The sequence below is a fragment of the Polypterus senegalus genome, chromosome 15 (assembly GCF_016835505.1).
Source record: "Polypterus senegalus isolate Bchr_013 chromosome 15, ASM1683550v1, whole genome shotgun sequence".
NCBI lineage: Eukaryota > Metazoa > Chordata > Cladistia > Polypteriformes > Polypteridae > Polypterus > Polypterus senegalus.
The window spans coordinates 53469386-53492549 of record NC_053168.1 but is presented as its reverse complement, the minus strand read 5'-3'; the positions used below and the strand labels follow the sequence as shown (position 1 = coordinate 53492549).

At 37.8% G+C, this 23164-nt stretch overlaps 1 protein-coding gene across 1 annotated transcript in view; it reads left to right on the top strand.

The window, feature by feature from the left end:
• The window catches only part of LOC120515473 (dynein heavy chain 11, axonemal), a 331373-nt gene that overhangs the window by 33660 nt on the left and 274549 nt on the right, over nucleotides 1-23164 (top strand). The window contains exons 12-14 of the mRNA XM_039736528.1: nucleotides 9264-9459; nucleotides 9703-9807; nucleotides 13414-13809. Of these exons, the coding sequence (XP_039592462.1) occupies nucleotides 9264-9459; nucleotides 9703-9807; nucleotides 13414-13809 (697 nt within the window). The remainder of the gene's footprint in view (nucleotides 1-9263; nucleotides 9460-9702; nucleotides 9808-13413; nucleotides 13810-23164) is intronic.

Genomic DNA, 23164 nt, shown 5'->3' with positions numbered 1-23164 from the left:
TCAGTGTTGAGGCCAGGTGATCAGTTGACCTAAACTACAAGATCACTCAGAAACAAATTAAAGAAAACTTTTCCTAAAGATACAGGGGAGAAAATCTGTGGGTTTTCAGGAGAGGCCACTGCTGATTTTACATGATTAATAATTATAATAGCCTGTGTAGAATGAAGTGAGGGAAGGAGCATAGAGGTTTGGGAGAAGAAATATTTGTAGGAACATAGGACTATAGACTCCAGAAAATGTAAACCAGAGAGCAAACACCGGGTAACAAATTCCAAAACTTATTAAAAAATATGGACAGAAATGGCAGTCATGAAACATAGTCAAGCATAACTCTATATACCTTCATCCTATTGGAGCTATTTTGAGGAAATTTAACATTTCTTTTCACTGCTATGCTGATGATACACAGGTTTATATTCCTGTTTGCAACTCTACAATAAATCAACTCGACAACTGTCTTTCTGAACTAAGATCCTGGATGGCTAATAATTTTCTTGATCTGAATCAAAATAAAATGGAGGTACTTATAGTGGGTCCATCAGCTAACGCCCAAATTGGTCTACGTGACCATCATCATTAAGTCCTTCCATGAGAACCCTAAATACAAAGAGGACTGTTTCATTTATGTTAGAAAGATTGCCCAGAGGGGACTGGGCGGTCTCTTGCTCTGGAATCCCTACAGATTTTATTTTTTTTTCTCCAGCCGTCTTGAGTTTTTTTTTTTGTTTTTTCTGTCCACCCTGGCCATCGGACATTACTTATTCTATGTTAATTAATGTTGACTTATTTTTATTTTTTATTGTGTCTTCTATTTTTCTATTCTTCATTTTGTAAAGCACTTTGAGCTACATTTTTTTGTATAAAAATGTGCTATATAAATAAATGTTGTTGTTGTTGGACTTCTCGGCTCTTTCTCTGTCTTTTGCAAACCTCAAGTCTGCAATCTAGGTGTTATCTTTGACAGTAACCTTTCTTTTGAGAAACAAGTAAATTCTGTAGTCAAGAGTTGCTTTTTCCAGCTTCGTCTATTAGGTAAGATGAAGTCGTTTTTATCTTCTAGGGATCTTGAGAAAGCTATTCATGCTTTTATTTTTTCTCGCCTTGATTACTGCAACTTGCTGTATTCTGGGATTAGCAAATCCCTGATACACAGGTTACAGTTGGTCCAGAATGCTGCCGCTTGCTTTCTGGTTGGGCAAGAAAGTATGGCTCTGTTTCTCCAATTTTAGCTTCTTTACACTGGCTGCCTTTCAGTTTTCGAATTGATTTTAAAATCTTGTTGCTAGTTTTTAAATCTTTACATGGGCTTGCTCCTGTCTATTTATCCGAATTGTTTGTTTTACACCAGCCATCCAAAGTTTTTAGATCTTCTGGTCAGTTATCTTTTGTTGTCACTCATACCAAGTGTAAAACTAAGGGGGACAGTGCTTTTGCAGCTGCTGCTTCTCTTAACCTTAACACATAAAAGAATAATCTACAATTGAACTGTTCAAAACAAAATTAAAAACTTATTTCTATTCACTTGATTTCCGTGACCTTCAGTAAAACTGATGGTTTCCTCATTGTGATTATATAACATTACTTGTATGTATTATTTATTTTATTTATGTTCATAAATTTTATTTCTATTTATGTTATTTCGTTGCTTTCTTTTATTCTATTATTGTAAAGCACTTTGGCCACAGCATTCCTATGTTGTTTTAAATGTGCTATATAAATAAATTGACACTGATGTTGACATAACTCTTACGAGGCGTAAGGATTAAATATGTACATACAGTATTTATATCTGATATTCTGGTGTTTTGTAATTTTAGAAGATGGAAAGGTGTTTTTGAAAAGAGATTTTGATGAGGTGGGGGTACTAAAGGAAAGTCATGGTGTCATACTGGGATTCTTGATAATGGCCTTTATTATGCTTGTATAAACAACTGTGTACAAAGCTGCCATTGGCTTTAAAACTTGTTGTTTCCCTTTTTTTGTCATTTTCACTCGCCCACTCCTGTGTTTGGTTTACCGGATATACAATACAATACAATTTATTTTTTGTATAGCTCAAAATCACACAAGAAGTGCTACAGTGGGCTTTAACAGGCCCTGCCTCCTGACAGCCCCCCAGCCTTGACCCTCTAAGAAGACCAGAAAAAACCTGAGAAAAGTCCTGGAGACCTCATTCATCAAGCTGCCTCCCCTGTTTTGCCATTCCACATATGAAATAGTGCTAATTCGATGAAAGGACCCCTCTTTCCCACAATTCCTGCGATCCTCCATAAGGGATGACTTTACCTTAGGCAGGCAATATACAATTTAAAGAGATTGTTATTTTCTTGGGAATTGTTACATATGCATTATTTTCACTTTTACTTTAAAAACTTTTGTAAAAACAATTCTTGTCCTTTATTTCTGGACCGTGCGTGGTTACATGTCTTTGTTGCCAGATGTATAATGCTGCTTGTGTTGTGAAGGGGGGTGGTGGGGGAATGGGAAACAGCTGAACGCAGGCTAAGGATATGCCTTTGGATCATTTGCTGTCTTTTTGCTGCTTGCAAGCTGCCTGTTCTGCTAGTCGCATGTCGTTGTTTTAAGAGCTGGGAGCACATGATGCTTGTCTGGCAAAAGCAATCCAACAACTGCTAGGTTAGATGTCTTAAATATTTTAAATGACTGCCTGGTCTTGCGTGACGTCGTAAAAACAATACTTCTCCTTTATTTCCATCCCCGGGCGTGGTTAAATTCTTTCTTGCAGGACGTATAATGCTGTGCACGTTGTCGGTGGGGCGCTGCTGTCACGCTGCCCTTCGATCTTTTTAAAGCCTGTCCAGCTGCTGTCCTTTTTGCTACTTTGTGTTTCTGCTGCTTGTGTAGTGATCGCTTCTCCGTCATCATAAATATACACCTGACTGAATTGTGTTTTCTTTGAAATTAAACTTGCCGTTGCTTTAACTGTTGTGGGTCCACAGATTGTCATAGCGTATGTTCCATTATTGTGTAAATCTATGTTTTGTGGATTGAATGATGCGAATGCGAAAAGATTTTGTTTTCTGCTCATTTCTTTTTATTTCTGACCTCGCTTTGTCCTGCTATTTTTTTCCAATTACACCTGGTCCTGATGATTAATTTCCTTTTTTTGCGCTAATGTGATCTTTTATTCGTTGACGTTTAATTTATAACGTATTGTCCTTTATATGCACTGAGACACCTGTATCTGTGTGTGCTGCTTCCCTTTAGACTAGTGATTTTTTTTTTTTTTGCCCATTCTCTTTCGTCTTGCGGTTCTTTTATTTGTCTTTCGTGATCTTAACGTGAAGATCACTTATCGTCTCCTAGTCATTCATTCCACAGGATTTTTTTTTTATAATAGATAAGACATCCTTTCACTATTGAATTATGAAGTGTGGTCTAAGATTCTTCCAAGGAAAAGATGATGAGCAATCAATGTAATGTATGTTATGAAAATAGATAGAATACTATTTGTTCCCAGGAGGAAATTTGGCTTCTTATAAAAGCCCTTTAAATAAATAGATACAAAAATATGCAGATAAGTAAATGAATAAATCAATACATAAATATACACACAATTTGGTATGAACACATACCAAAATGACTATAAAGCAAGAAAATTAAAAAGAAAGAAAAGTTGTGACTTAACTGTTACTGTCACAGTGAGGCATTATGTGGATCTGTTGTTGTTGGTATAAAGGAGCCCCAGTAGAGTTTCTTGACACACTTCTGCTGAATAATATGTTGGCTGAAAGTGTTAGTGTGTCAGAGAGAGGATGTGCAGCTTTGTTTAAAATTTTGTTTTAATTCTGTCCAGGGGCTCCAGAGTGCAATTTATAACTAAGCATATCCTTTTAATTAGCTTCAGTGGGCCTCTCTTGAAGTGATGTTATCAGCCGAGCGCACCACAGCATAGAAACCTGCACTGGCCATCACAGGAGTTATTGAAGATGTGAAGGATGTCACTTCCCACATTAAAGGAATACCGTTTCCTAAGGAAATAGAGCCTGCTCTGCCCTTTCTTATATAATTCCACTGTGTTCTGAAACCAGTGCAACTTGTCATTAATGTGGACCCCCAAGTACTTGTAGGAGTGGACCACCTCTACATCAACTTTGAATACTGATCTGACATAGAGGCTATTTGGTGTGGCGAAAGTCACTAACCAGTTCCTTGGTGGTGCTGATGTTGAGATGCAGACAAATCTCTTTGCACCAAGAAACAAACTTTTCCACCCAATACCTATACTCGTCCCCTTTTTTAATACACCCCATAAGTGCAGAATCATCTTAGAGCTTCTGCAAGTGACATGACCTGGCATTATTTTTGTAGCTGGAGGTGTACAGAGTGAAGAGAAAAGGTGACACAACTGTTCCTTGTGGTGCTCCAAGTTTGCTCACATCCATATCAGAAACACAGTCCTTGAGTCTCAAAAACTGCGTTCTGCCAGACAGATATTCTTTTACCTAGGACATCATAGGCTAATCCACCTGCATATCTCTGGGCTTACCCCTTAACATAGATGGCTGGAGGCAGACTGCAGTGGGTCCAGGAGGTCTACCACAAGTGGACTCCTATAGTTCTGGACCAATTTCTCAAATGTCCTCATGATGTGAGATGTAAGTGCCACTGCAAGAGGCACCCATGCCTTCTTTGGAACAGGAACAATGCAGGATGTTTTACACAGCAGTGACACTTTCCAAAGCCTTAGGGCTGGTTTATACTTCACATTTAGCACGCGTATGAGCACACATCATGGCTGCCACGTTTTCCTAGCATTCATTTGACACGTCCTCTGAGCACATCCTCAGAAATTAATGCAACACAAATGCACAAGTTGCAGTACCAGCAAGACGTTGGGAGGCACAATGCGATAAAGTCGGAATGTGATGTCAGAGTCTCTGTTTACTAACTACATGTGACAGAAAGCAGCTTTGCGAATTCTATAGGATTGATGTGCATGCTTCGTGTGTTTAATGAGTGGTTCGATGTTGTGAAGCAAAATGCTGAAAAATGTATTCATGATGCTTTTATAAGCGTTGCATATTCCCCATTGTAATGACACAATACATTTTTTTTTTTGTTGCACCTTCACAACAGCAACAGAATGTATGGCAGTGTATTTGAGACACAGAGGAAAAAAAGTTAGGGACATCGTGAAAAGGTATATTTTGTGATTAAAGTGGAAATTTTGGCCTAAATCTTGAAATGTCCACTTTAATCTCATAAACTTTGAAGTAGACTGTTGTAAACGTCATCTTAAAATCGACCCAGTTGTTAATCGTTGTGTGCTTCTGGGGCTTCCCCCTGCATTGACAGCAACGGCAAGCAGCAATCGCCACACAGAACACATTAAATTTATGATATTCCAGCTCTCTGCACATTTGGAATCCTTAGATTTATACTTGATATCACTTTCGTGATGAAATGCATTAAACCCTATATTATATTTTACAGATAAATTGTTAACTTCATTTAAATAATGAGAACTGTTTATAATTACACATATGGGGGTGACATGGTAGCAGAGGGGTAGTGCTGCAGCCCCGCAGGAAGTCACGAATCTGGTGTTCCCTGCCTACAGTTTGCGTGTTTTCCTGGTGGGTTTCCACAGTGTGCTCCGTTTTTCTTCCAAAGATTTGCAGGTTTAGGTATTTGGTATTACTAAAAAGACACTAATGTGTGTGTGTGCTTGTATTCACTTTGCGATGAGCTAATACCCTGCCCAAGGATTGTTTCTGTCTCATGCCCGATGCTTGCTGGAATGGGCACATCCCTGGATTGATGGATTTAACCATTAAACATCCATCCTTTTCAGAGATATTATGGCAAGGTATTCTCAGAATTGAATGGGTGTTTCATGCAATTCACAACAATAGAGAAGCAGAAGTTTTTTTCATTGCGATGATATCTCGCACTGCCACCTGGTGGAATCTTCCAGATTTACGTAAAGTACACACACAAGTATAAACAGTACAACTGATGCAAAACAGTATTGTCCATTAGAGCACACGTTTCGTCGCGTTAATTATAAACCTGGCCTTAGGGACAGACTAAACAGGTGAAAGGGGATACCACAAAGTTGGTCACCATAGACCTTAAGATCTTGAGGGCTGACATCTTTTCCCGAGTGTATCCTTCTCAGTTGTTTCCTTACTTGTCTTCAGTTATTGACAGTCCACACAGATGCTCAGAACTTAGGCTTAGATTTTTTTTTGGTTTTCTGTAAGCTGTTACACTGAAAAATATATCTTTAAAGGATTTGGAGTGAATGTTCATCTAACACTGTCTGACAAATTAGCATTTTTCCCCCAATAAGATGTGAGTGTGGTGTATTTCCAAGATATGAGCTAGCAAGGCAGGTGCTTGAGGACTTTGTTTACAAATTTAGTCTTGAACATGATAGTAATACCTCATGTATTGATTTCCTTTAGAATATAGCTTCTTCATGACAGAGCCAGTATAAAATGTGCTGCAACCAATAGAGTGCTATGTGAATTGTCTGCCTATAGCTAAAATTGTGTGCTGTACAATGAGAAATTATTTTATCTGTACAATATTGTATGTATTGTATTAGGTGTACTACAGTTATTTTTTCTTTATAAAAATATTAAAATATTATTTGACAAGTACGGCTGAAAGAAATGGCACATAAGAGAATCATTGGGGTTAGCACAAAGCCACGAAAGGAGCTGGTGCACAGCATGGAAATGGGGCCTTGGATAGAGAGAATGTATCTGCAAGCAGGAGGCATGCCTCCTGTGGTGGCCACTTACCCAGATCAAAGTGTCTGCTTAAGGATCCTGGCTTGAATTGGCTCATGACACTGGGGGAGTTAGTATAGTTGTTGTTGCTTCTGGCGTCAACTGTGTGGTTTAGGTAGATAAGAGCATGTTCAAATCCATGAAAGGATGCATTAAAAGAGTGGCAGCAGTGTTTTAGGGTGGCCAAGGACAGAGAATGCATTTTTAGGCAGAGAATAAAACATGCATTTGCATGGGAAATATAGCAGGATCATTTATTTCTATAGCACATTTTCATACAAAGAATGTAGCTTTTTGTGCTTTATAAGATGTCAAATAAAAAAGTTTCAAGAAAATAAAAACAAAATAAAAAAAGATGATAATAGGAACAAATAAATTGCCTACCAGAATTAGTAAATAAGAATAAATAAATACTTAACATAGATTTTCAAGTTATAGATAAAGCAAAGTTCTTATTTATAAATTTGTGCGGCCACAATAAGTCTCTAATGATACAGCCTATACTGTGGTCAGATAGTTGCTGGGGAGGGCAGAAAAAAGTAAAAAAAAAAAAAAAGAAGAAGCTCCAGGTGCAAGATGCTGGAGAAACAAAAGCAATCTGCATGGATTCCAAAGACAAAACATCACTAAGACCCCAATGGGCATTCTACATCACATCAATGTTCTTAAGTAGTTCCAATTGTTTTAAGCTTTGTCCAGAAGATCTGATGCAATGGGTCTTGTCAACATTTGGAATATCTGCTTCCATTCAAACATCTGAAGCACCTGCACAGTAATTTGATCAGGTGGTGGTGTTGCTGAACAGTAAATGTATGAACTTAAATACCCAGTGTATTACCACAGTTGTCTCTTAAGGTATTTATATACAGGTACATACATCAGCCTGTCAACTTGTTTAGTAATTAATTGAAGAAAATCTTGTGTTAAAGAGTTGAGTTGTCAGTTGTGGGTTTAAATAGTAGGGCTTAAAATTATGTGGTGAAAATAAGAGTAGCTTGGTCAGAGTTAACAGTTTATGTTTACAAAATTGATAAAGTTTTATGCTTATAAAATAATCTTTATAAAATTAGACAGAGGGCAGCAAGTTAATTTTGATGAAGTAGTTCATTCATTAGTAACTAATGATGAATTGTTTTCAAGAATGTTTATCAGGCTAGCAATGTATATTTTAATTGCCTGGCTATCCTTAAAAACATCTACTAGAAGTTTCATGAAGAACTTCAAAATACTGACTGTTCAAATATACTCATATTCTCATATTCTTCAGCCTAACTCTGTCTTTGATGTATTTGGGTTCATGTTCATTTTCTAAGGCCTTGTTGGAAGTCGTAGTCGGTACTTGGTCAAGCTATTCAATGTGACATGTTAACATGCATTTTATTTCACCAAGCTGAACACCAATCATATTCAGAGTAGACATCATAATGTTCATTTTACTTTCTGTTTACTACTTGAACATTTTAAAAGATATTTAATTTGTTTTGTTGTATCTTTTATATACTCCATTTTTTTCATTTGTATTTACTGTCTCATCATGAGGTTTATTAATAGCGAACCAATGTCTGCAATGTTTTTTATGGACTAATTTTGGCAGTTCTGGTGGCATATCTTAATTGGGTTATGTTGTGGTAATGGATGATAAGTAAGTCACCGTTTTTGGTGAGCAGTATAACAGGTGCCACATGTGGAACACAATGGTCAGGTATCTTCCACCACTGCAGTATCAGACTCATCAAAATCTGTTTAGTGGCCTGTGTCTTCTTCCTCCTCGTCTGTCTCCATACATAGTACTCCATATTCTGTTACTGGTTTTAGCATTGCCAGATCTTTTGGAGGTTGATATTTAGAAGGCATATTGATTTGTGTATTATAGGAACCCTTAACAGGAATAATAGAATGTAATATCTCTTGAATCAGAAACAAAAATAATGAAATTAAAACATTGCTGCCATGGGAGAGGTTGTTTCAAGCACTCATTCTAAACAATTGAAGGAGACTAGTGCAATTAAGGAAACACTCTATAGACATATTGTCTCAAAGGGTTATCATCTCAAAAGTACTTGGATATTTATGGAGAAAGCCCTGTGCATCTTGGGTGTTTCCACCTGACTGAGTGGGTTTGATAACTTCAGAGATGCCTCGGAAGCTGGTTTTAGAAAATATGCTTCTATGTTTTTACCAATTTTTGTGAAGTTTACCATTGCTATTGAGAGTAATTGATGTTTCACTTACCCTAATTGATAAATACTGTACAAAAATATATGGCAAACCATGCTACTATTTCTAGTTTATTGAGGATGGTATCTGATCTGTCTTTTTTTTATTACAAGATAGTGCACAATTGATAGCAGCAAAGGTTTACATGCCTAATATTCTGCATTTGTCTTGATTTGTCTTTAGGATGGCACATTCTAAAATGGTTTTGGCACAATAGACATTACTGTTAACATGTGTTTTTCTACATTTTGTGATAATACATATTCATTATTTTAAAAACAGGAGTGTTGAATGTGCAGATGCAAGAACAGTGTACCAGAAATATTTGGAAATGCTCAGTTTACTGAATTGTTATGAGGATAAGGTCTTCTCAGTTTGGTCCAGTGGCATGGATGAAATATGCGAGTTGAATCTAGATCAGCCACTATTAAGGCGAGACGTTTCCAGTGGACTCCTTTCTGTGAATTTTGATCCCAAGGTATAAAACAAATATAAAATGATGCAAAGCATAACAAATCCTTGTTTTATATTTGCATTATGTTTTATTTCCTAAAAAAATGTACATTTTGTTTTGCTTTATAACAGTGAGTTTTTCTTAATAAAGTTATAATTCTGAATTATAATATTATAATAATTTAATGTAAGTCAAATATTATAAAATATCTTCACCTTTTCTTTGTTTAATGAATGTAAAATATTTAAGAAACTAGTTTACTTTTAGCTTGCAGCTGTGCTTCGAGAAGTGAAGTATTTGAAGATTTTAAACCATAAAAACATTCCAGAGGCAGCTCTACAGGTGTTTGAGAAGAGAGAAAGATTTGTAAAGGTAAATTTTGAATTCTGAATTTGGATAACATCTTTAAGTGTATTCCCTGTTGAAAAAATGGAGAAAATTGAGTGTTGAAGCACAAGTTTATTGTCATTTTTACATAGTAACATCAGAATAGTAACAGTAGTACAGTACCAAAAGCAAGACTTGCACAAATCATATATCATCCATCCATTTTCTAACCCGCTGAATCCGAATACAGGGTCACGGGGGTCTGCTGGAGCCAATCCCAGCCAACACAGGGCACAAGGCAGGAACCAATCCTGAGCAGGGTGCCAACCCACCGCAGACAAATCATATATACCCAGAACATGCAGAGTGAGCACTGTATTTGTTGTTATGTCAATTGAATTTAAACTAAGGATAGAACATGACCCATAATCTACTGGTATGAATGTAAATGTTAATGTACCATATACTAAATGGGAGCAGTAAAAATATTGTGCAGGATGGCTGAGGTATTTAATTATACTTTTTGCCTTTCCAAGCCTTATCTCTGTAAGCTGTCACTTCATTATTGAAAATCTGGCTTATGATAAAGGAGTTAGAGCTGTTTTTAACCACATACTCATAGTTAAACAAGCAAAATAGAAGGTAGCTTAGCTCAATAGTCTGTGGCATGTATGTGTTGGAGATCAGTGTGGGGGGTGTGATGCTACTAATTCACCCATGCTGAAGTATAAAAGTTAGGGAGTCTATAATTTTGTCGCAGAGGATGGAACTGATTCCCAAGTTGAGGAGTTTTGCTGTCAACTTTGCTGGTGCAAGTGTGTTAAATGCTGAGGCATAGTCTATAAACAGGAATCTGGCATATCAGTTTATATTATACAGATGTGGCTAGATGATATGAAGTGCAAGGTATGTGTTAACTGGAGGTGATCATGACAATCTGGAATGCTGTATTTAATATGTCACTACACCAGTCTCTCAATGCACTTCATCACAATTGTAGTGAGTGCTAACAGTATGTAGTCATTCAGGCAGTCTTCTGTAGTTTTTGTAGGCACAGAGAGACATTTTGTCCTTTAGAAGCAGGCAGAGATCACATATTGTCTCAGTGAAATATTAAACATGTCAGTGAAGACATGTCCAAGTTGTCATGCCCTGAAATTCTATCTGTACTGTATGGCTGACCTGAACTGGGAGTTCAAACAACTGAGAGTCAAAATAAGTTCCAAAAGCACTTCACAATAATACTCATTAGTGGGGGAATTCCTGTCAAAAACTCTGGCTAGATACAAAAAGGGCAATCTTTATATAAATAAAAATGTTTTTTTCCACAAACTGCCCAGAGGTACAAAAGGTCAAAATCTAGAAAATTAACTAAACGCACAGAAAAATGCACATAAACTCATCATGTCCAGAGCGCATTCACAGGAAAACCCCAGGAATTGTGGGAGACCCTTCAGATTTATAGGAGTGAAGGCAGCTCCTGGCTGTGATTAACATGGGACCTCGCTCTTTAGGGACGACCTACAAAACACCTGAAACATAACACTGGCAAAGAAAATAAAGCAGATAATTAACAAAAGTAATAAGTACTTAAGTAAATGGCTCTACAAAGAACAAAAAATGCATAGGAAGCAAAAAGTTTATTGAGGAGAGAATATGTTGATTGAACTACTTTTGCTTTGTAATATGTGTATACATCTAAGCCTTACCAACATCTGTACTAATTAATATTTCTAATACACTTGGTTTACAATGTATCCCCATACAGTACTGACATTTAGCTGCTTTGTTTTTATTAACTTTTCCCTGCATTTTTTCTGTGCTTTAATGTAACTGTGCTGGAATTCATTGCAGCATAACTGCAGTAAATATTTGATGTTACAGATGATCAAGTGTTTCTTATTTGGAAATATGCAGATTGTTTTTGTAGGCTCGATTTCATCTACACATTTTTGGTGAGTCCTATTATGCCATGTTTATATTTATCCATGTCTAATTACAACTTCCTTAACAAGTCTCAGATTATGCAGTCATCGCAGTCCTGCAGTTACTCCTTTGCCTCTTTAGTTCAGAAGTGAGACACTTTCCTCATGGGTTTCTCAGAATTTAGTTATACCTTGTAAACTGGAAGCAAGAGTACTGACAGCCAACAGACTGTAGGAGGTGATGATACAGAAGTGGGCAAGTAAGCATCTTTTATTGAGGTGTGACAGTGATCTAGATTATCAATCCCCTGAGCAGGTGACATATTGATGCTATTTAAAGTAAACATTTCTCAGATTTGCTTTGTTGAAATTCCCCCAAAATAATCAATAATCCCTCAGGATGTAAAAGTTAATATTCTGTAGTAATGTTGTACAGATGATCGTTCAGTGGATTGCTGGTGTTGGTTTGCAGAGAAATGTTAACACGGACTAGAAAAACCCTTAAGAAAGTTAAAAATGGATGACACTTGATTATACACCAAAAAAGTCCTTCTTTAGAGAAGATTTAAACGTTTGTGTACTAAATAGTGTTTTCAAAAACATACTCTGTTTCTTCCTCATCTTTTATTTGACAGTTCAGTCCAATCCATATAAAAATCACAAAAGCCATCTGGCTGTATTGCAGTGTCTGATGTTTTAGCCATTAGCCATGTTTCACAGAAATAAAAAAACACAGCGGTTTCTATGTCTCTTCATGAATCCAGGCTTGTCTGAATATTGTCTAGTTTATTATTCCAGGCAGAGAAGGTCAGTTGCTGCCACTTTATTCCTGTTTCCTTATTCTGTTTATGTGGTTGTGCTGGCTGCATATAACTGGAGACAGACAGTGTTTAATAGGCTAAAGTCGAATCCTGAATATTCACTTTGTTGCTTAAAAGGGTTTGCCTATCATAAAGTAGTATGTATGCTAACAAACTGAACAAACAGAAATAACAAAATCTTATAGAACAAAACACAGAGATCAGTGAAGAGAAACATGCAACACATCTCCACTCTCTGGTGCTATGAGTTCATTCCTGCTTTGATAAACAAAGCACGCAGAACATAAATGATAACACTTTGATCCTATAAAATCAGAATCCCTAGACTCAATTGATTAGTCATTTTATTGCCACCTTAGTTCAACATGGTGTAAATATTCAGATGATTCATTTTTTACTTTGATTAATTTATTAAAAATGGGAAAAGGTATTTTTTTATGTAAGAGTACCATTGAAATGTCAGTTCTAGTTTTACTTGTTACTTTATCCAGTTTTCTGTATCAACATGGTCCCTATTTTATTATTTGTACTTTCAAAACCATATACATTTTCAGTACTTTACATTTCTACAAGATGTGTCACCATCCATCTGATATTCTATAAAGCTAGTTTGCTTGTTATCCCAAGTGTAATTTGTAGATACTAACAAAGCTGCAGAGTAGACTGGAGTCTATTTTTCTGTTAAAGCATGTCAATTGATAGCATAAACAGTGATACTCAAAGGAACTACTATCCTCTATGTTAAAAAAAAAAAAAAATAGTCACTGTTTTCTTTTTCCAATTGCAATTCCACATCTCTCTGTGTAGCACTGATGTATGAAGACTGGAGAATGTTATACTTAGTGAAATATTAACATATTAAGTTATGATTATATCATTCTTGTTTTCTGTTTCTCTTTAAACAGTACATTGGAAACTTGGAACTTCTTGTTACTTGGTACAATAAGCTTAAGTTAACTACATTGGAAGTAGAGTACCCCTTAATTAGGGATAAACTAAAAGACATTGATAACCAGCTACAAGTGGCCGAAGACAAACTTACATGGCAAGAGGACAGCTGTTGGGATTATATAATAAATATGAAGGATACTGTACACAGCCTTGAAAGAGAGGTTCAGAAGACAAAAGATAATGTGGAGGATATTCAAGCAATTATGAAGTCCTGGAGTGAACAGGCACTTTTTTGTAGAAAGGACAACAAAAAGGATGGTTTGTTATATATGGAAGATAAGCAGGAAAAGGTTCAGAAAAGATATAGATATATACAAGAAGATGGCAAAAGAATACACAAGTTGGTTGAGGTAAGATTATTTTTGATTTCAAATATATTTTCATATTCTCATTTTTTAATTTAGCTCATTTACTGACATTTATTAAGTTGCTGTGTATAAAATGTCACTTTAACAGCACTCTTCAGTGTCATTATGAAAAGCCATGAGTTTGTCCAAGGCCCTAGTACAGTTGTAGACTATTCTTATATATGAAAATGTGCTATAGAAATAAATGTTGTTAAAATGATGCATCCTCTGCAACACTAAATGGGCATCTTTTTAATACTCTAGTGCAATTTTGCATGTTGCCCTAGTTTGCTGTTATAAGTTATTACTGTCCTGATTTTCAACATATTCATGAAATGGACATGTATTCCACTAAGAATCTTAAAAAACTATACTAAGTGTGAATTAATATCTGGATGGACAAAAATGTTCAAAAAGAGTGGGTAGGCTGAAAAATCAAGGGCCAGACTAATCTTATAAACATCCAGTGAGTGCTTATATGGCTGAGAGATCAGCAAATCATGAAGATTGCCTTTAGCAATTGGAGGTTCTTCAATCAATCTTTGTTTGAATTTTCACCATGGGCTAAATTAATTTTAAATTTGTATTAAATTATGCTGTATTTGCATACTGTATTGCTGAGATCAAACAGTACAAGTATGAGTAAACCAAATAAACTATTATAATGAGAGTATTTTAGACAGACATTTGTGAATCCAAAGGAAATAAAATACTAATCATAATTGAACTATAGGACATGAACATTATAGTCTGGATAAACAAAAACTGATCTCCTGTAATGCGAATTGTGCAGCATACAAGCAAGAACAAAAATCTACTATACTCTGCTATACTGTAAAAATCCAAAGTTCTGTCAAATACTGAATAGGAGAATAAACTGTAATATTTGTAAATGTGTTCTGTCATATATGGAACAAAGATACAAAAAACCAAAACCTATATGTTTACAAATTACTAAAGTTCTGTCCAATATTGCACAAAGATTGTAAAATTCTACAGAGAAAACTTCAGGTTGTGTGACAGAAACACTGGTCTGTCTACAGCATCTGGCTTCACAGCAGCATGGTTACATGTTACAACATTTTGTCTGGTGCTGAAAGCCCTCTCAGAAGGGCTGCTTGAGGCAGGGATGCAAAGGAAATACTTAAGCAAATTTCTTCAATTTGGGGAAATGTACTTCTTGTGCTTTCCACTCCTCAAGTGGATTTACATCACTGTTTACCGCAGGTGTCATCAAGTACAGTTGCTCTTGATCTGTCTTTCAGTGGCATTGTGCAGAGACATGCCTTCTGTAAATTCCTGTGTTTTTTTTGAATAGCTGTTAAAATACTTTTTTTTTCTCCCTCCCTTGTGTCATTGCCTGCTCCAACTTCTCCACTCATAGGGGTGGGATGGAGCAGGGCAAGAACGCAGTGATCTGTGCGAATGTTTAAATAATAAAAGAAAAAATGTGCTTTGTAATTAAGGACCTCCAACCAAGACAGCTTGCAAAATAGGCATACACTTCTTATAGAGATAAAAGTAATCATTTCGAACAAATTATGTGGTTTGTCCATTTTATGCCTGACACCTATGGGGCTCTGTACTAGTTCGATTTCACTTAGATTACATATTTTACTGAGGAATGACGGTTTTCACCACACAAGCTCCATATGCCATGACTCATTCATCTCAATCTCAGTATATCACCTACAATAGTTTCACCTATGTTCAATTACATTTGTCCTACAGTTGCAGGATAAAAAGGCAATTGATCTTGACATAAAAAAGAAGGTGATTAAGCAGTATGAAGGAGGAAAGAAAGCAAATGCAATCGCATATGACTAAGTTATTCCATTGTAAACAGTTTTTACCGTACACACTGTACTAGTGGGCTCTGGATTTGAATCTGGTTAACCTGCAAAACTCATTTATCTGTTAATGTTTTTTATAAACAAGCTGAAGTTTTAAAACAGTAAACATCTGAGTGCTCAGACTCTGCCAGTACAATTCCTCCTCTCACAGTTAACACAATGAACACTGAGAGAGGCTTACACTGATGACATAACATAACACGGACAAAGAGACATGTTTTCGATTGTTGCTGCTGGAAAGTGGTGTGTGGCGCTTCATATATCTTTGCAAAAGTATTTAGAGTCCTGGATGCTATCAAGTCACCTTAGATAAAGACTAAACTCCCTTGGTACTGTTTCTCCTTCACTAATGCTGCTATGACTTTGTTGCTCACGGAGTCCCAAATGAGGCACATTGCCTGCATTAGTTACGGCACTACGGCCATGTAGCATGATTCCCTGAGGGTGGTCCGGCTTTCAGGATCCTCATTGCAGTGGTTCTGAGCAGATGGACCAGGCCAAGGGGACCCCCACATAACACCTGGCTGCAGCAGATACAGGGTCATTTCCGGAGAGTGGGACTGGACCACGTTTCAGCCTGGGGGGTTGCCAGCCAGGATCCTTAGGTGTTTTGTCGTGTGGTGGGTGCAGCAACATGCTGTATCTGTGCATCCTCCCCAACTTAACTTGACCTGATACATATCACACACTCCTACCTCATAACATAATGTGTTTGGAATAAAACGTCAAAGATCACAGTGGCACATTTCAAACCTATTGATTCATAGCATTCATTTTTGAAAATATGTACACAGAAATTTTTCATCTTTACTGAGGACTTCAACCAGCGAATTAAAGTGACTATAGTTGAAAGCTATTTTAGTGTTACTATAATGATGCTATTTTTCTACTACTAACAATCATGAGTTTTAATTCAAACTGTATTAAATAATTATAAGCGCTCAAAACACTTTATCAACTGCATTTTCAACTGAATATCTCAATTTTCTTCTTCAAAAGCATAATTACTGCTGTAAAATGTCAAACTGAAAAATGTACATTTACTTATTGTGCATTTACAGTCTTAATGTTATATTTGCAAGCTTTTACTGATTGTTCAAAACAGTTTAAAAAAGACAAACTTGATGGGTTTAGATACCCATATATATATATATGTATATACAGTATGTATATATATAATATGTGTATATATATGTATGTGTATGTGTGTGTGTGTATATATATATATATATATATATATATATATATATATATATATATATATATATATATATATATATATATAAGGGTCATTGTCTTGTTGGAATATCCAACCCTGTGTAACTTCAACTTTGTGATGCTTGGACATTATCCTGAAGAATTTGTTGATATTGGGTTGAATTCTTCCGACCCTCGACTTTAACAAGGGCCCCAGTCCCTGAACTAGCCACAAAGCCCCACAGCATGATGGAAATTTGACAGTAGGTAGCAGGTGTTTTTCTTGGAATGCGGTGTTGTTCTTCCACCAGTGCTTTTTGTTATGACCAAATAACTCAATTTTTGTCTCATCAGTCCAAAGCACTTTGTGCCCAAATAAATCTGGCTATATATATATATATATATATATATATATATATATATATATATATATATATATATATATATATATATATATATATATATATATAGATGTATGTGTGTGTGTATATATATATCAGTTTCAGCTGCTTTGCTGTTAATGAAATTAACAACAGGTGCACTAGAGGGGCAACAATGAGATGACCCCCAAAACAGGAATGGTTTAACAGGTGGAAGCCACTGACATTTTTCCCTCCTTATCTTTTCTGACTGTTTTTTTCACTAGTTTTGCATTTCGCTATGGTCAGTGTAACTGCTGGTAGCATGAGGCGAAACCTGGACCCTACAGAGGTTGCACAGGAAATCCAACTTCTCCAGGATGGCACATCAATGTGTGTCATTGCCAGAAGGTTTGCAGTGTCTCCTGGCACTGTCTCAAGGGCATGGAGGAGATTCCAGGAGACAGGCAGTTAGTCTAGAAAAGCTGGAGAGGACCATAGAAGGTCCTTAACCCATCAGCAGGACTGGTAACTGCTCCTTTGGACAAGGACAAACAGGATGAGCATTTCTAGCTCTACAAAATGACCTCCAGCAGGCCACTGGTGTGAATGTCTCTGACCAAACAATCAGAAACAGACTTCTTGAGGGTGGTCTGAGGGCCCAACGTCCTCTGGTGGGCCCTGTGCTCACAACCCAGCGCAGTGGAGCTCGATCGCCATTTACCATAGAATACCAGAATTGTCAGGTCCACCAATGGCACCCTGTGTTTTTCACAGATGAGAGCAGGTTCACCCTGAGCACATGTGACAGACATTGAAGGGTCTGCAGAAGCCATGGAGAATGTTATGCTGTCTGTAACATCATTCGGCATGACCAGTTTGGTGGTGGGTCAGTGATGGTCTGGGGAGGCATATCAATGGAGGGACGCACAGACTTCTAAAAGCTAGACAAAGACACCTTGACTGCCATTAGGTATCAGGATGAAATCCTTGGACCCATTGTCAGACCCTACGCTGGTGCAGTAGGTCCTGGTTTCCTCCTAATGCATGACAATGCCCAGCCTCATGTGGCAAGAGTATGCAGGCAGTACATGGAGGATGAAGGAATTGAAACAATTGAATGGCATTCACGATCCCCTGACTTAAACCCAATAGAACATCTGTGGGACATTATGTTTCGGTCCATTAGGCGCCGCCTGGTTGCTCCTCAGACTGTACAACAGCTCAGGGATGCCCCTCATACAGATCTTGAGGAAATGCCACAAGACACCATCCGTCGTCTCATTAGGAGCATGCCCGACGCTTGTCAAGCATGCATACAAGCTCGTGGGGCCACACAAGATACTGAAAAGCATTTTGAGTAGCAGAAATTAAGTTTTTGAAAAATGGACTAGCCTGCCACATCTTCATTTCACTCTGATTTTAGGGTGTCTACACAATTGAGCCCCCTGTAGGCAGAAAACTTTTATTTCCATTAAAAGACTTGGCATCCTTTTGTTCCTAAGACATTGCCCTGTCGTTATTTGTATAGATATCCAACTTCATATTGAGATCTGATGTATCTAATGTGTTTCTTTAAAGTGTTCCTTTAATTTTTGTGAACAGTGTATATATATATATATATATATACATATATATATATATATATATATATATATATATATATATATATATATATATATATATATATATATATACATATACATACTGCTCAAAAGAATTAAAGGAACACTTTTAATCAGAGTATAGCATAAAGTCAATGAAACTTATGGGATATTAATCTGGTCAGTTAAGTAGCAGAGGGGTTGTTAATCAGTTTCAGCTGCTGTGGTGTTAATGAAATTAACAACAGATGCACTAGAGGGCTAACAATGAGATGACCCCCAAAACAGGAATGGTTTAACAGGTGGAGGCCACTGACATTTTCCCTCCTCATCTTTTCTGACTGTTTCTTCACTAGTTTTGCATTTGGCTACAGTCAGTGTCACTACTGGTAGCATGAGGCTGATACCTGGACCCTACAGAGGTTGCACAGGTAGTCCAACTTCCCCAGGATGGCACATCAATACGTGTCATTGCCAGAAGGTTTGCTGTGTCTCCCTGCACAGTCTCAAGGGCATGGAGGAGATTCTAGGAGACAAGCAGTTACTCTAGGAGAGCTGGAGAGGGCCATAGAAGGTCCATAACCCATCAGCAGGGCCAGTATCTGCTCCTTTGGGCAAGGAGGAACAGGATGAGCACTGCCAGAGCCCTACAAAATGACCTCCAGCAGGCCACTGGTGTGAATGTCTCTGACCAAACAACCAGAAAGACTTCATGAGGGTGACCCAAGGCATGTCCTCTAATGGGCCCTGAGCTCACTGCCCAGCATGCAGCTCGATTGGCATTCACCATAGAATACCAGAATTGGCAGATGCACCACTGGTGCCCTGTGCTTTTTACAGATGAGAGCAGGTTCACCCTGAGCACGTGACAGAAGTGAAAGGGTCTGGAGAAGCCATGGAGAACATTATGCTGCCTGTAACATCATTCAGCATGAGCAGTTTGGTGGTGGGTTAATGATTGTCTGGGGAGGCATATCCATGGAGGGTCACACAGACCGCTACAGGCTTGACAAAGGCACCTTTGGCTGCCATTAGGTATCGGGATGAAATCCTTGGACCCATTGTCAGACCCTATGCTGGTACAGTGGCTCCTGGTGCATGACAATTCCTGGCCTCATGTGGTGAGAGTATGCAGGCAGTTCCTGGAGGATGAAGGAATTGATACCATTGACTGGCCACCACACTTTCTTGACCTAATCCAATAGAACACCTCTGGGACATTATGTTTTGGTCCATCCAATGCCACCAGGTTGCACCTCAGACTGTCCAGGAGCTCAGTGATGCCCTGGTCCAGATCTGGGAGGAGATCCCCCACAACACCATCTGTCATCTCATTAGAAGCATGCACCGATGTTGTCAGGCATGTATACAAGAACACAGGGGCCATACAAAGTGCTGCGTACAATTTTGAGTTGCTGTAATTAAATTTTGGCAAAATGGACTAGCCTGCCACATAATTTTTTCACTCTGATTTTTGGGGCATCTTTGAATTCAGGGCTCTGTAGGTTGATCATTTTCATTTCCATCAAACGATGTGGCATCCTTTCGTTCCTAACACATTACCCAGTTGTTTTATCCTGGTAGAGTAATATTATATTGCTCTACTGTCCCCTATTGTATTATTAATATGTAGCCTTAGAATACCTAATCTCACAGACTTACCACTGTATATAACTTATCCCCACCTTCCCTTCTATATCTATAACCTCAGGCAATTAGATGTAGTAAAAAGACAAGCAGGAGTTAAGTTACACATAAAATAATGTATTACTGATAATATTCATAAATAATAACAAAATGCAAAGTACATTTGAATATTGGCAACCATACAACCTGATAAAATGGTGATGTATAATTCAGGTGGCACACAGACTTGCAGTTACTTAAAATGTCTCTAGTTAAGGCATCGTTGGTGCTCAGCTTTCAGCCACATGTCTGTTCAATATGGCTGCTGAGCTGTGCTCTTCATTGTGTTGTCTTCATCATCACAGGTTAGCAAGAGATGCTTCTTCATATGTGGGTCAGAGAGAGATGCTTCTTCATCATATGGGCAGTCAGAGAGAGAGAATGTGGTTGAGCAAGTACATTTATAGATGTTCTCTCCAATTCCTAGAACCAATAGGACATCATGGTACTTAAAGGCCTCTGAGACAAGCCAATTCCAAACAGCCATACCTCAGACCAATGGGTGAAATAGAACATCTTATCTCCTGCCCCCCCAAGACCATATATTACACTAACCTGGCTTTGTGTGGGAGATCAAACTGGTTTAAGACACATCCCCCCAAATCCTGTCATAAAATTACAAAGAGACAGTCGTAAAAAGGGTTGGGGGTTGTGCAAACATAAATACCTCTCACCACTTGGTTTGCCTAAATTATAAATAAAGACATACAAAACATTTATCAAGTTATATGCAAAATCTTACATCACAACACTCCACCCGATGAATGTTTTGTACAATGTCTTTAAATTGTTTCAAGAGTCTGATGCATAACTTATGCATTGATTGGCAGTATTTGCTCTCCCAGTGTTAAAAGTTGTCCGTGACCATTTGTCCATTACATATCTTCTTTATTTCAAAGACAATCTGAAGAACTTGGAAGCGCTCCCGATGACTTGTATCTGCTCCAGCTTGCGCAACTCTTTCTGCAGTCTCCATATGTCATCAGATCTGGTGGTTCAAAATGAGACAAGTCCACACCTTCCACTAAACTAGCCCACTACAATTTAGTCTATTGTGTGAATTTTTAATCTGTTTGTGTCTAACTGCTAATTAGACCCCTGTCCCAAACTATCTGTTTAAGCATATGCAGCTGTACAATTAACATCAAAATTTGAAAGGTAACATGCCACAGGTGCCAGTACAACCACTTCTGCCCAAGTGACAGCACATGTGCCACTGCATAAACTGTTCACAAACCAACATTTGTGGCCCTCTGCACACATTTGGGGTTGACTTAGTTGCCTCTTGTGCTTTCCTACCCATGGTGCAACTCTTGACTGCCATCAGCCTTTACCAGTATAGGCTGGCATCACCACCATGAGACATCAAAGCTATGCAACTCTCATCATTCCCCGTAGGCCACCCCTAGAGTTGTTTGCTCACCATATGCATACTCATTGTGCTAAACACCTCGGTTCAGAATTGGCCCACTGGTCCTGTGCCTGTACCACAGCCGACAATCTCAGCAGGGCTTCCATATTTTCCCAATTAGACTATACCTAAACATCGGAGCCCATATGTCTTGCAAATGTATCAGCTGCACCTGCTTTCCTGAAAAGTTCACCAATTTTCTTAGTATACATTTTCCTTAATATTATTATATTAATTATCCCACTTAATTAATTAATACCCAGAATGTATACTTTATGAGCCCAAAATGAATCCCCTTATTTTGGCATTCCTAACTGGTTTGTTCAGTTTCCACCCCTTGGAATATAAATTTGCTGCAGTAATGAACAAACCTTTCCTTTTAAACTATAGCTATTGTGACTAGTCCTTATTATTGCATGACTTGTGGACTTGTTACTCACTTAAACCCCAGTAAGTGTCTTTTCTTGCTGTCTCTTCAGTTCTTCTTCATGTCTTTGTCTTTGTCTTTGCTTTTGTCTTTGTCTTTTCTTTTCTTCATTCTGCTATGTAGGCAGGTCTGCAAAATGGAAGGTGACAAAGCAGTTTCTGTCCATCTCATTTTCTTGGTTGTCGACCTGGTGCCAAAACTCAAACTTTGCTTCCAGGCATTCATTGGAACAGCTTGGCACTAGTGCCACGCCACTCCAATGTGCCAATGGTAACCCGATCTCCTGCATGGATTTTACTCTGCTAATTGCCTTCACTATTTATTACCTGCACCAAACCAAAGTCCATAAAAACCTTACAATAGAAGTAGCACTATTGCAAAAGGCCAGAAAATTGAAACAGAAATAACTATTTTCCCTTTCCTGTCTTCCTGCTACCCTTCTATTTTTTTTCATTGCCTGTGTGTCCTTTTTTTTATTGTATGGTAACTGCTACCTGAAAGTGTGGACTGAAGCCTCTCCAGAACCCAAGTTCTAAATCCAGCATTTCTGCTAAAACTGACCTGTGTTCTTTACTAAAGACCAGCTCACTTTTCTCCATTTTATTGCATGGAGAGTCATAGGCTGTCTTTTGAACAACTGGTCAGTCAGGTTTCAATTACTGAACCTAAGTGTGTGTGCTTTTTAATTACTGCTGGCCCTAGCACAGCTGTTAGGACCTCACACCCCTGTGCATTCCTGGCTTGCTAGCTGAGCTTCCTGCTGCACCATCCCCATCCTTTGTTCTTTGGCTTGTCCTGTTTCATTCAAACCAACTCCTAAA